The sequence below is a fragment of the Dipodomys ordii genome, unplaced genomic scaffold, assembly GCF_000151885.1.
Source record: "Dipodomys ordii isolate 6190 unplaced genomic scaffold, Dord_2.0 Scaffold71, whole genome shotgun sequence".
NCBI lineage: Eukaryota > Metazoa > Chordata > Mammalia > Rodentia > Heteromyidae > Dipodomys > Dipodomys ordii.
The window spans coordinates 44,551-59,094 of record NW_012267287.1 but is presented as its reverse complement, the minus strand read 5'-3'; the positions used below and the strand labels follow the sequence as shown (position 1 = coordinate 59,094).

The following is a 14,544-nucleotide window of genomic DNA, read 5'->3' as shown; positions in this document are numbered from 1 at the left end:
CCCCCCCAAAAAAGAAAAAAAGCGAAAGTAACATCTGTGCCTAGTCTAGACTGAAGTATGCACTGGCCAGGCCTCATCTGGGTCCTTGGCTAAGCACCAAGTCCGCTTGTCCCTTATCACACATGCTCCCAGCCTACAGTCTACAGCTGTCATGTGACACTCATGGTGCTTGCCCTTCTGGCTGTCATCTCCCACAGCCTGCTGGATCCGATTAAATGTTGCCTTAAGCAAGCAGTGCTTCCTTTAGATTCAGGGCAAATGTGTTTAATTGGTATATGGAGTCCACAGTCTGAATGACCTACAGAGGCTCACAAGGAGGCACACTCCCCTCGAGGGAATATTCTTATTAGCAGATAAACACCTAACAGTATTGCTAGCTAAAAGATAAAATATCTGCTCCTGGCCCTCCATCTCCCCGTTCTCTCTAATACCCTCACCTATGCCCATCCCAACTGGGCTTTCTCCTGACACGCTGTGTGAGCTGCACATTACCAGACTCAGCAGAGAGCTCTCTCAGGGAGTTCTCAATTTCTCACTTTATTTTGCTAGTATTCAGCACAGCTCTTTACTCCCTCCTTATTGAAATTTTTTTTTTTCTGCATGGTCTCCGGAGTCCTTGTCAGGCTACTACCTTGCCTTGCCCTGAAAACCTTCTTCTGCTCCTGTTCTGGTCTTACCTACCTTAGTGCATGGTCATCTACTCTTTCACTGTTTGGCTGAAACTCTAGAATTGTTCCTTAGGCTGCAGGTCTTCCTATGACTTAAGACTCTGGTGTGCCAGCAAATCCTGTTTTGCTATTTCAAACATATCCACAATACAATTATTTTGGGGCTCCTCTGGTGTACAGGGCCCTCACTAGAGCACTAGGCCAACCAGTCTCCTGTTACAGCATAGGGAAGAACTCTCCAAGGGAATCTGAGAGAGCCTTTGAGAATGCAGAAAACTCTGCAGTGTTCCCTACACTTCACCTGGGACAAAACTGAAAACCCCTCTGGCAATTAGAAGGCCCCTATACATCCCTACCATTTCCTGTACCTTCCCCTAGCCACTCATTACTGCAAGGCCCTGTGTCTCTTTGACTCTCAGCCTGCAACACACCCAATCTACCTGCAATCTCCTCTCTTTTCTGTCTGATAATTTCCTAGGGTCTTTCTTACCATTTGGCATCTATTACTATTTTTTTTCTTTTCCCTCTGGAGGATCTCAGACAGAGATACTGTACCTCTTGATGAATTTATTTCCAATGCTTTTAATAGTCCCTGGGTCCTAAAGAAGAGTATTTATTGACAGCATACACTTATGAAAGATTTCATGTAGTTAACTGCATCTGTGGTATTGCTAATGGTGACAGTTAAGGGTCTAAGAAACCAGAAACACAATATATATATATAAAACTGAAGAATAATGACTGCAATACAGTACCATGACAAACTGCATACCACAGAACACATCCAGAAAATGTGAACTACAATGAGACATGCAATTCTAATACAAGCTGGATTCATTGGCTTACCTTTCTCATAGGATGGTACATTCTCTTGCAACAGCTTGCTAAGCTGTACTGTGTTTAAGTGTAAAAATCTCAGCTGTTCTCTCATTGGTTTTCCTTCTACAACTGGAAATAAAAGGCTTCCTACACTGTCTTTGGGAATTGGCAAGCCAAGTCCTATTGCTAGTGTTGCAGCCAAGTCAGTCTGCTGGACGTGCTTTGTGTGTCGGATATCCCCTAGAAAAAAGAAGATATTTTACAAAAAAAAAAAAAAAGGCTTCTTGAAGGTAGGAGATGGTAGTTATTCTTGAAATGAGCCTCTATAGCTAATACAGGTCAAAATACCCATCTCTTCAAACCATTTGAGGTAGATTCACACAGAAACAATATATCAACTTCTTAGTGTCGACAGATTTGGTGAGTGTCCCATTCCTTTCAGTGGCTTATAGTATACGGAGGGCAAGTAAGGCAAATGATTATGAACAGAGTGACTGCTGAGAAAGGTTGGGCATGGAGGTGGCAAGTAGCCCAGCAGAAGCCTAGGGATGGTCACTGCGAGATGATACCTACTGTTAACTGTGAACAAAAATGAGGGTGGATCTTCTGGACTCAGAACGTGCTAAGCTCTCCTTTCTGGCATTCATGTAGACCTGAGAAACCTGGCCCAGGTTCTCTCAGTTGCTTCAGAAGTAGCAGGTGCTTCTCCCAGTAGAGCAGAGTGAGGCTATACTCAGCTAGGTGGGTGCAGGCATAAGAGGGACAAGTCTGATACTGCCGCATGTCTACTGTGTGATCATACAAGCATCTCATGTGTGATGCACTAACTCTACCAAATCTACAGGCTTAGGAGGAAGTAAGTATAGCCATGAGATCTAGAGTTGATTTTATAGTCATGAATGTGAGCTAGAAGTGTCAACACAAACTCAAGATCATCTTAAGAATCTTGGACCTAACCCTAAAGGTCCAAGATTAGTATATACACCTCCTTTTGAGATAGTGGTTCTCAAACACTACTCCCGGCTACCTTGGCGAAGCTGGTCAAACCCCAAGAAGGAAGAAGGCGGGGCTGGGAAGGTGGCTCAGTGGTAGAGCGCTTGCCTTGCATGCATGAGGCCCTGGGTTCAATTCCTCAGCACCACATAAGCAGAAAAAGCTTGAATTGGTGCTGTGGCTCAAGTGGTAGAGCGCTAGCCTTGAGCTGAGGGACAGCGTCCAGGCCCAGAGTTCAGGCCCCACGACTGACCCCCCCCCAAAAAAAAATAAATAAATAAAAAAGGTAGGAGGCCACATAGCCATGAATTCTGTGTTGCCAGAAAACAGCAGAGCCAGTACAGACCACTCTGTTTTGCTTTAAAGGATTCAAGAGATGGTGATATGAGGATATACTCAGCAACAGATGTGGCACTTTGGATATTAAAAAGTTTCTACAGTGAATGGACATGAATCAATATGATTAAGTCTATGACTTCACAGTATTACATAAGAAGAAGATCCTTATTTGGTCATAATTGGAAACAATAGTCTATGTTTTGAAACTGGTAGATTAAGTGGGAAGAACAATCCATCATTTATCAATTATCTCCTATATAAATAGTGCCACTAGGAAACCTAAAAGCACACGGAGGCATTTTCTTTACAGAATTATTGTGCTCTGGTTTGACTTAAAATATTCATGAGATGGAATTTAAGCACCAAGCGCCAACGGTGTGAGGTAGTCTCTTGGCAAGTGTGTAAAGCTGCTATAAAGGGTGGGACAGAGAGTCTGGTCTGTCTTCTTGTCCCTCTTCCTCAGCCACTCCCCTTTTCTGGAGGACACAACAATCAAGGCACCACTTCAGAGGGGGGCAGCCCTCACCAGATGCCAGCACCAATTGGCAAAACTAAGAAATGAATTTCTGTTCTTTATACATTTCCCAGTCTGTGGAATTTTGTTATAGCAGCACAAATGGGCTAATACATTGGCTAACTAACAAAAAAGAATTACAGAATTCAAACACTACTCTTTGCAAAATCTACTGAATTAATGATCTGGTTATCAATAGCTGCTAACATCACAATAAAGTCCTTCCTGTTAAGACATAGCTGTGCTTGGGACTGGGAAGGTGGCTCAGTGGTAGAGTGCTTGCCTTGCATGCATGAGGCCCTGGGTTCGATTCCTCAGCATCACATAAACAGAAAAAGCTGGAAGTGGTGCTGTGGCTCAAGTGGTAGAGCTCTAACCTTGAGCTGAAGAGCTGAGGGACAGCGCCCAGGCCCAGAGTTCAGGCACCATGACTGACAAAAATAAACAAAAACAAAACAAAAATAAGACATAGCTGTGCTTAGCCCAGACCAGATCAAACCATAACAAACCAAACTTGATTAGCTTGAACCCAAGCATTCAATTAGCCTGAACCCAAGCATATCTATTCACACCTGTGTGTTAAGAGGAGATTCACAGGAAGACAGAGGACATCTCAACAGACAACAGATAAAACTGGGAGGCTGCTGTGGGAGAAAGAGAAGTTTAAGGCTAGACTGCCTACAATGTGAGACCCAGTTTTAAAAAACAAACAAACTCAAACAAATAAACCCAGAAGAACAACACACATGGCTGGGAATGTGACTTAGTGGTACAGTGCTTGCCTAGCATGAAGCACTAGGTTTGATTCCTAGGTTCTACATAAACAGAAAAAACCCAAATGGCTAAAGTGGTAGAGTGGTAGCCTTGAGCAAAAGAAGCTCAGGGACAGTGCCCAGGCCATGAGTTCAAGTCCCAGGACTGGCATTAAAAAAAAAAGAACAACACACACACACACACACACACACACACACACACACACACACACACACAAAATCTGCTGGGCACTGGTGGTTCATACCTGTAATCCTAGCTACTCAGGAAACTTGAGATATGAGGATCACAGTTCAAAGCCAGCCCAGGCAGGAAAGTCCATGAGACGCTTATCTCCAATAAACCACCAGAAAACTAGAAGTGGTGCTGTGGCTCAAGTGGTAGAGCACTAGCCTTGAGCTGAAGAGCTGAGGGACAGAGCCCAGGCCCAGAGTTCAAGCTCCACAACCAACAAAACAAAAAAAAATCCTAATAGAGTGACCAAGGCTGAACAAATGTAGCAGTAGTACTCACAAGACACTATGTTGAAAATGAATTGTACAACTTGTTGGAGGGGATGGGAGGGAAAAACAAAGAGCAAGGAGTGACACAGTCCAAAAAGAAATGTACTCATACCTGACTATGTAACTGTAACCCCAGTGTACATCACCTTTATAATAACAACAACAAAAAACAAATAAAATCTAGCTGGGTGATGGTGGCTCATGCCTATAACCCTAGTTACTCAGGAGGCTGAGATATGATAATTGCAGTTCAATACCAGCCCTGGCAGGAAAGCCCCGGAGACTCTTGCCTCCAATTAACTATTGGAGATGGTGCTGTGACTCAAAGTGGTAGAACACTAGACATGCGCACAACAAGCTCAAGGACAGTGCGCAGGCTCTGAGTTCAAACCCCAGGCTCAGCATCAAAAACAAACAAAAAAAAAACCCAAACCAAAAAAATCCAATAACTACCATTTATAGTCTGGGAATTGCTGAAGGACATAAACAAAGGAAAAACTTTTATTCAAGAAAATCTACTAAATCTTGGTAAAAGCACTAATGTTCTTTGAGAACATTTGATGTTTTAAGAATGTCAATTTTAACTGGGAGAAAATGAGGAAAGAATTGACACTGTTCAAACAGAAATGTTAAACTGGGGCTGGGAATGTGGCTTAGTGGTAGAGTGCTTGCCTCGGATGCATGAAGCCCTGGGTTCAATTCCTCAGTACCACATAAACAGAAAAGGCCAGAAGTGGAGCTGTGGCTCAAGTGGTAGAGTGGTAGAATTGAGCAAAAGAAGATCAGGGACAGCGCCAAAGTCCTGAGTTCAAGCCCCAGGACTGGCAAAAAAAAAAAAAGTTAAACTTATATACTATAACCTCTCTGTACATCACCTTCACAATAACAAAAATACACACCTCCAAAATAATGAATGCCAATTTTAGCTGGTATAGAGGCTCACATCTGTAATCCTAGCTACTCAGGCTGAGATCTGAATCTAAGCCAGCATGGGCAGGAAAGTCTATGAGACTCTTATCTCCAATTAGCTACCAAAAGAAATAGAAGTGGAGCTATGGTTCAAATAGTGGAGCACTACTAGCCTTGAGTACAGAGTCCAGGACTGGTACACACAGACACAGACACAGACACAAAACCTTTTCTTGTTTTGGCCTGTGAATAACCACGTTTGTCCTCCAGGATAAACTTCACAGGGCAGTAGAAGCCAGGCACACAGGCATCTCCTACCCTACAGCTGAACTGTTAGTGATGTCTGCCTGCTGAAGAGGAGGCACAAGCATCTCTTACCTTCCTATGCTCCTGTTTTCTTTTCACAAACAAGAGAACAATCAGCTAGCAATTAGTGGAATTTCATAGTGGGGTGAGAGAACAGAAGCAGTAGCTTGCAAGGCCTTCCCTGAAGACTGTGTGCATGCTCAGGCTGGGCCCGTGCAGCAGCACTGCAGGAAAAGAGAATTTCCTGCAACAGTCTTCAAGTCAATAGAAAAATAAAAAGTCCTGGATGAGGAGGGACTATTGTCCAGATTTGCTGCACTTTATCACTTAAAAAATTCTGTTTTCAGGCCTGGGAAGGTGGCTCAGTGGTAGAGCGCTTGCCTTGCATGCCTGAAGCCCTGGGTTTGATTCCTCAGCACCACATAAGCAAAAAGATAAAAGCCGGAAGTGGCGCTGTGGCTCAAGTGGTAGAGCGCTAGCCTTGAGCTGAAGAGCTGAGGGACAGCGCCCAGGCCCAGAGTTCAGGCCCCACGACCGGACCCAAAAAAAAATAAATAACTAAATAAAAATTCTGTTTTCATCAAAAATCTGGAGGTTTTCAAAGAAATGGTATGACAAATACGAAACAAAGCACCTACTGCAAAAGAATCCAAACAGCAGATTTAATAGACAAAGTAGCCCAGCAAATGTGTCAAAGAACTGATCAAATCATGTGTTAAGCAAAGGAGACAAGATAATAGCATTTCAATAGAGTAAGAAACTATCAGGAAAGAACTAAAAAGAAATAATGGAAGTGAAAAAGTTACTAACGGCACTCAAGAGCAGACTGAAACTACCAAAAAAAAAAAAAAAAAAGAAATCACACAGTTAAAGATGAGCAGAAAAACAGAGGGTATAGGTCCCAAATTGGATGAAAAAAGTATCTACAAAAGGCTAAAACTTCAAGTTGTAGAAAAAAAAAAAAGACACTGTAGTGAAACAAAAAAGACCAAGAGACAGGAGCCACAATTAGATACTGGTAACTTCTCACTAGAACCCAGAGGCCAAAGGCAGAGCCTTTGGTAGAGTATAAGTGGTTGTCAACTAGATATCTTATATCCAGTGAAACTGTTTCAATGGAGAAGATGGAAAAAGGACATCATCTGATTTTAAGAAAACAATTTGTTGCTAGCAAACTTGCCTTATAAGAAACATGAAACAAGGTTTTCTGGTTGAGACAAGTGACTCCAGACAATAATGTGGGTCTTCCAAAAAGTCAAAGAGCACCATTACAGTACCTGTTTAATTCTAAAAGACAGTGCAAAGCCCCTCTTTCCTGTTCCGTTCTCAAGTAAAAAACAATAGCCATGTGTATTTAATTATGTTGCCAGCTTATAACCCATAGAAATGCAACATATTTAATCCTAACAGGTAGAGGTGAGGGCAGAGCTGTACTGGAATGAGAAAATTATACCAGAAGAAAACACAAATTGTCACAGGATAGAGATGTTCACAGTTAAAGCAATCTATTTGACCCTCCACCAATGAATGGTAAATGATGTGGTCCATTCATACAATAAAGCATAATTTAACAATAAAAGTAATGGGGCTGGGAAGGTGGCTCAGTGGTAGAGCGCATGCCTTGCATGCCAGAGACCCTGGGTTCGATTCCTCAGCACCACATAAGCAAAAAGAAATAAGCCGGAAGTGGTGCTGTGGCTCAAGTGGTAGAGCGCTAACCTTGAGCTGAAGAGCTGAGGGACAGCGCCCATGCCCAGCATTCAGGCCCCATGACCGGACCCAAAAAAAAACAAAAACAAAAACAAAACAAAACAATAAAAGTAATGAAGGATTGACATGCTGTAGCTTGGATGAACCTGGAAATACATTATCATAACTGAAAAGTGCCAGACATAGGCCAGTGTGCTATAAATTCCACTTACATGAAATATCATCTACAGACTCAGAAGGCAGACTGGCAAATGCCTAGAGGTGGAGAATGGGAAGGCTAACAAGTTCCTTTTTGAGGTGATGAAAATGTCCTAAAACTGACTATGACAATGGTTACCCAACTCTGAATACACTAAAGAGTATAGTCCTGGCTCATAAAATGGGCATAATGAGAAGACAAGGATTCTTTAAAAAACCAAAACAGACAACTGTTAGAACAGGCTGATTTCTGGTATAGCATGTGAGCCGTTGGCATGTCAGCAGGAAGGAGGCAGAGGCCCAGACCCACAAGGAAGCCAAAAGGACCAGAGGCAGGCAGCTATGTAGGGATGATGGGCCAACGAGTCAAGTATGGGTTGTGCTGAGCTCTGATGAATAGTGTATTAGTAAACCTTGCTTTGTTTAATCCCTGACTCTTGCTGATGTTGCTATTCAATACATGGATTTGAATAGTGGGGACTTGAGAAAAGCTAGTGTTTATTTTCTTCAGTTTACATATGCAGTTCTGATGTTTGTAAGCTACTGGAGATTTTCTTTTACTAATTCCAGATACTCAGGCAGTAAAATACCTAAAATGAAATTCCTTCAAAAAAGTATTTGTACTGCTAGAGATTATCATGTTGAGGGAGATAATATAAGCTCAGAAAACCAAATATGACATGAGTTCACTCATCTGTGGAATCTAGAGCTAAAAGATACACCCTACTCATCACATATACCCCATGATTGTAACTGTGGGATTGTTTGAGGAGAAAGAGGGGCTGGAAAGAGAGTGATGGAAGCCAAATAATACTGGAATACATCTCTGCCATCTATATTTAGGTGGCATGAGGAACCTCACTGAAAGCTATTGTAGACTAGCAAAATTAGGAAGAATGAGGACGGAGCAACAGAGGGAGCCAATCCAATTACATTATAGTGTGTGTGTGTGAAGTATTGCTATGAAACGTTTTTGTACAATTAATTGTCACTAAAAAATGGAAAACATGTAAGTATAGCAGGGTCTGTTGTGAGGAGGGAGGAGGCACAGCAGGAAGGGGAGGGCCAACCTAAAGGGTAAATAAGGGAGATATGGTTGAGGTATTTTTTTTATGCATGTATAAAAACCTGGACCTGCTGAAATTGTGTAGGTGGGGGGAGTGGGACAGGGAGCCACACAGGGGGTGAGTGTGATCAAGGGCTTTTGTATGTCTGTAGGGAAGTATCACAACAAAGCCTCCCTTATGCAACTGATACCAAAAACAAAACAAACTGACTAAAACCTGGGCTGGGGGGCTGGGAAGGTGGCTCAGTGGTAGAGCGCTTGCCTTGCATGCATGAAGCCCTGGGTTCGATTCCTCAGCACCACATAAGCAAAAAGAAAAAAGCCGGAAGTGGCACTGTGGCTCAAGTGGTAGAGCGCTAGCCTTGAGCTGAGGGACAGTGCCCAGGCCCAGAGTTCAGGCCCCGTGACCAGACCCCCCAAAAAAACAACACACACACAAAAAAACCTGGGCTGGGAATGTGGCTTAGTGGTAGAGTGCTTGCCTAACATGCATGATGCCCTGGGTTCAATTCCTCAGTATCACATAAACAGAAAAAGCCAGAGGTAGCACAGAAGCTCAAGTGGTAGAGTGCTATCCGTGAGCACAGAGAGGCTCAGGGACAGTGCCCAGGCCCTGGGTTCAAGTCCCAGGACTGGCCAACTCCCCCCCCCCCACAACAAACAAAATAACAACAACAGCAACAACAAAAACCTACAGCAACCTCTGAAGACAAAAATAGGTAGGGAAGAAGCTGCAAATCCTGATTTATTTTTCTCTGTAATTTTCATTTTCACATTGCCCAAAACATTTCAAACTCAAACAGCTTCTGCAGCATGGTTTTTAAAAAATTAAGTTTTGAAAATCCAGTGATTCCCAATTCTTACCAGGTCTTCTCTCAAATGCAGAGCTGATTAAGAGCAGAGGTGTGCTCACTTCTTCTGTGGAAGAGGCCCCATGGCTCCCTGTCTCAGACATGCCGTGGTCGCCACAGAGAACCAGCAAGTTAGGTGAGAGAGTCTCTCTCTCCTGGAAGGCAAAGGAGGCGTGCACATCATCTTAAGATTAGACCCTATCACAGGTGGAAAAAGAATTGTGCATAGTTCAGACACAGCAGGGTTATGTTCTGGACTCTGAGAACAGGGGAGTTATCACTTCTAGGCTATGAGAGTTTGAGCCCAAGTCTTCTAGGCTCGCCTTTCTCATCTGTTGATGGACATACTATAGGAATCTATCTTGCAGGATTATTTGAGAATAAAACAGTACTCAGATAGGGACTTGAGTTATGTACAAGGCTTCTCTGCCCAGACTTCCGCTGACCTGCTGTGCCAGGTGGGCTCCACCTGACCCTTGCTGCTTGGACTCTGCTCACACTGTACCTGTCCTTCAAGAAGACTGCTCTAAATATGGCCTCTTTGGAACAGAGGTGTTGCTTCCTCCTGCCCATGTTTTTCTGTGGCACCAACAGCTTTTCGGTATACTTGAGTTCTTGCTTACTATGTTTTTATTTGCCTCTCCTGGTAAGAACATAAACTCTAGGAGAGACTGTTTGCCTAAGAACAGTAATCTACAAGGTACCCCTGGGCTGCATGGAAAATGGAGGGAGTCCATGTGGCAACACCTGTAGCTGAAGCATGGCTGGCAGACTGATAGCAGAAGTGGTGCTCGTTCAGGCAGTTCCTGTCCTCTTAGGAAATATCGACAACATGAAACTCTTGTCACAATGCAACACATCCCAGTGAGCCTCACCTTTGAGAGTAGTGAGGTGTGAATCTTCATCAGGATGCTGTCCATTTCGCTAAGCTTGTGTCCAATCAGGGGGCTGTTGGGCCCAGAAATGTGGCCAATATGGTCTAGTCCCAGGTAGTGGAGGATTAAGATGTCCCAGTCTCCTCTTTTTAATACTCTATCCAAATGCCTTGTGACATTATTATCCACCTTTGAAGAAGAAAAGTACATATAGATAGCATGTCCAATTTTCTCTAGCTCTTTACTCCCAAGAAAGAGCAACAGCCGAATCTAGGAGTTTATCTTAGATAACAGGACTCACAGGAACTGAAAATACGAAATAGCCAAACCAAAGCAAACAAGAAAAACAAACAGCAAAAACCCTGTTACTAAAAATCAATAAATAAATGAACATTATAATGTTAAGATTATGCAATTTCCCCCTGCTCTCATGTTTCACTCACCTTTTATGCTCATGGTTGGTGTTCTGGTACTGGAGCCATACCTCCAGTCCACTGTTCTGCTGGCTAACTGGACATGCAGACTTTTCTTCCCTAGCCTAGCTTTCAACCACAATCTTTCAGGTCTTAGCTTCCTGAGTAGCTAAGATTACAGGTGTGAGCCACCATTGTGTGTCTTAGATTAAGCTTTTATGCCTAGTGTTTTGTGGGGTTTTTTGGTTATTTTTTCAAATGTCTCTAGTTTGTAGACATTACACATATATAATTTAAATAAGTAAGGGCTGTTCTGACAAGAAGTTCTTTTCTGTGAAATCACTACTGGGCTTAACTAAATGAGCAACTTAAACAGGCCTAAGTTTCTGTCAGGTAATAAAGGGCAAAGGACAGCACAGTGTTCAGAGTTAGGCTAACCAGCAATCCTATAAAAAGAGTATTCTTTGAGGCAAGAAACAACACTCATAAATTCTTTTATATCTGAAAAGAATGTCATGGAGACACCGTCAGTTAAGCGTCTTTCCACAGGGCCAGCAGCCTGCTCAGCTGCAGACCTCACTGTCACAGCTACTCTGTTGTAGTGCCCTTCCTGAATCTCTTGTGACCTCAGTGAGTGCCAATATGCTTTGCACTGTGGGACCTGCAGATCTCCACTCACACATGCATCAAGGTTAATGACTCCATTTGTAAGTGATTATGTGTATAAATGACTTCTACAGTCTCTCTATACTATTCTATAAATTAATGACACACAAATAACAGCATTGCTTCTCAGCAGGAAATGGCCGAGCTAGGCTCTACTCAGGATAACATATTTCTCTATTTTGAAGACTGACCTCAGTGTAATCTGACACAAAGAATGAGGTTGTACCATCGTATTCCACAAAATGCTTTGGGAATAATTTAACCCATGTTTCATCTCCATAAAAGATTATTCTCTTCCCAGCAGCTTTTGCCTGTCTTATCACATTGTCTTCTAGCAACGCAGGAGAATTGAGGTTCCTGATGACATCAACAAAGCCAGGGAGGCTCCCTGTCATCAATGCCTGCAGGAAGAAACATTCATGTTAGAACATGGGTCAAAAAATGCAAGATGGGAAGCAGGAGACCATTTGGCAGATGAAACAGGCAGGCACAGAACTAGGGCCTGACCAGTACTGGAGGATAAACCAATGCCAGGACAGCAACTAGCGTGAGAATGGAGAAAGGAGACAGATTCTGCAAAACTCAGCCAACTCAATAATGAAGACTTAACTGAATTAACATGGCTCATCACTTCAGAGAGTAAAGGAGGAGACAGGGACAGTTAAGACAACAGCAGTGCCATAGAAACTATGGGTTAGTAACAGAGTTAAATGGCTGTGTGATATGTGTTGAAAACATGAACCTGTATATTCAGACTCCATTGGGTTCCCATTGATTCAAATCTGTTCCATGGGATGAGCAAATTCCTGAAGTCTACCACACTCCAGCCTTTAATAGTCCAGCAAATCTAATGTCCTCTGAGTGAAGAAGCAGGAGGAAAATCATTGGTTTCTGCTCATTTCTGCCCCAACACTCTTACTTATGCTGCCAGTCTGTGATTGCATGTAAGTCCCTCAGAAAGGCTCTACTGTCCCCAATCTGAACTGATTCCACACCCAGCATTGAGTATAGTGTTCTGTTTTTCAGTCATGCAGTGATCACACAAGAACTGCGAATTTACTTGTTTGCTCACTTGTCTTTAATGGTTATACACCTCATTGGAGAATAAATCCCCAGTAAGGCAGAAATACCATTTTCCTCCAAATATACATCCATTGCAATATGAGCACACAGTACGTACTCAATAAGTACTTCTTTTTTTTTTTTGATTTTTTTGTGTGTGAAAATACTGTACAGAGTGGTTACAATTACATGGGCAAGATAATGAGTACATTTCTTATCAAGCCTTGTAGCCTCCTCCTTCAATAAGTACTTCTTAAGCCAATCCACAGAGTGTCACTTTTTCATTTACTCATAATTCTTTGGCAAAGAACCATTAATTTCAAAAACACCCTCACCAGACTGAACTCCTAGAGGCCAGATCATACTGGTTTCATCATTAGCATACCATAGTTTTGGGCACGCCATTTAACTTACCTACATTTATTTTCTTATGCATAATGTCAGGATACTAGACTGGACAACCATGTTTCCTTCCAGGGTTGGAACTAACCTACAGATGACTAAAGAACATTACCAAAGGACTGGGAAGGTGGCTAAGTGGTAGAGTGCTTGCCTTGTAAGCATGAGGCCCTGGGTTCGATTCCTCAGTACCACACAAGCAGAAAAAGCCAGAAGTGGTGCTGTGGCTCAAGTGGTAGAGCGCTAGCCTTTAGCTGAAGAGTTCTGGCTGTTTCACAAGGTGCACAAGTCATGGATTTCAGCTCCATCTTGTCTGTGGTAACTTTAGCATTGTACTGATCCAGAAAAATGGCAGTGCCAAACTAAATTCCAGAGGTAAAAGTAGAAGAGCCAGACTATAGCTTATAAAACATCACGTGAAATTTACCTTGATTCGAGGCATAGTAACTGTGGGTGGCTCTGCTTTAGCCACAAAACTGTGAGATGCCCCTTTCTCCATGAGGTAAGTTGTGTAAGGCATGTACTTCACACCCTTTGACCCAAACACAAAATCATCTCTCAGAGCATCTATAAGCATAATAACAGCTTTACTGAAGAGAGGTGGCGGTAGTTTGGTCCAGTTGGAACTGGTACCTAAAAGTGTTCGAAAACGGTAAAATTAAAATTTAAACAAGCACTTTCATAATCTTCCTGTTTCTCTAGCACATATGTGGTCACATCTATGTATCCCATCCAAAAGCCGGCCTGTTCTTGATAAGACAAGGCTGGTAAAGGAAAAGAGTATTTGCAATGAGTAGGCTTAGATAACCCCCCAATAACAAGTAGTGAACTGCCCTTGGTGTGGTGAGGAGTTCTGGTATAGGGAAGTCCTTACAAGAGGGTCCTGAACTTAAAACATGGCTTTGCAGGTGGGGGGGGGGGGTGGACTGGCTTACAGGGTGTTTACATGGCCATTCGGCGGCCTTTGTCCAGAGACTTTATCTCACCTGTGTGGTGAGAGCCAGGAAGGTTCTAAGGCAGAATGACCTTAACCACTGGGGATGAAAGAGGAGGGGCTTAGCCGGGGCCGGACGCCTGTCACCCCAGCTACTCAGGGGGCTGAGATCTGAGGATCGCGGCTCAAAGCCAGCCCCGGCAGGAGACCCCCTGAGACTCCATCTCCATTGAACCACCAGAAAACCGGAAGTGGCGCTGTGGCTCAACGGTGGAGCGCTCGCCTCAAGGCTGAAGAGCCGAGGGACCGCGCCCAGGCCCCGAGTTCAAGTCCCAAGACCGACAAAAAATAACAAAGTAAACGGAGGGATTACAGAAGAAGTAAGGGAGAGGCCTGCGGCGGGGCCAAAGGCCCGGCGGAGAGGGGCCTACGGGTGCGGGGCCGGCCTCGCTTCTGGGGCGGAGACCAGAGCGGAGCCCGTCGGGGCCAGGCGGAGCGAGGCCGGGCGGCGGGGAGGGGAGCATACCGGCCGCGGGCTCGGGCGCCGG

At 43.6% G+C, this 14,544-nt stretch overlaps 1 protein-coding gene across 1 annotated transcript in view; it reads right to left on the bottom strand.

Moving 5' to 3' along the window:
- Positions 1-14,544, bottom strand: part of Pigg (phosphatidylinositol glycan anchor biosynthesis, class G) — a 34,832-nt gene that overhangs the window by 15,987 nt on the left and 4,301 nt on the right. The window contains exons 3-7 of the mRNA XM_013023861.1: positions 13,490-13,695; positions 11,793-12,002; positions 10,523-10,711; positions 9,661-9,802; positions 1,515-1,727 (exon numbers count right to left, since the gene is read on the bottom strand). Coding sequence (XP_012879315.1) covers positions 1,515-1,727; positions 9,661-9,802; positions 10,523-10,711; positions 11,793-12,002; positions 13,490-13,695 — 960 coding nt within the window. The remainder of the gene's footprint in view (positions 1-1,514; positions 1,728-9,660; positions 9,803-10,522; positions 10,712-11,792; positions 12,003-13,489; positions 13,696-14,544) is intronic.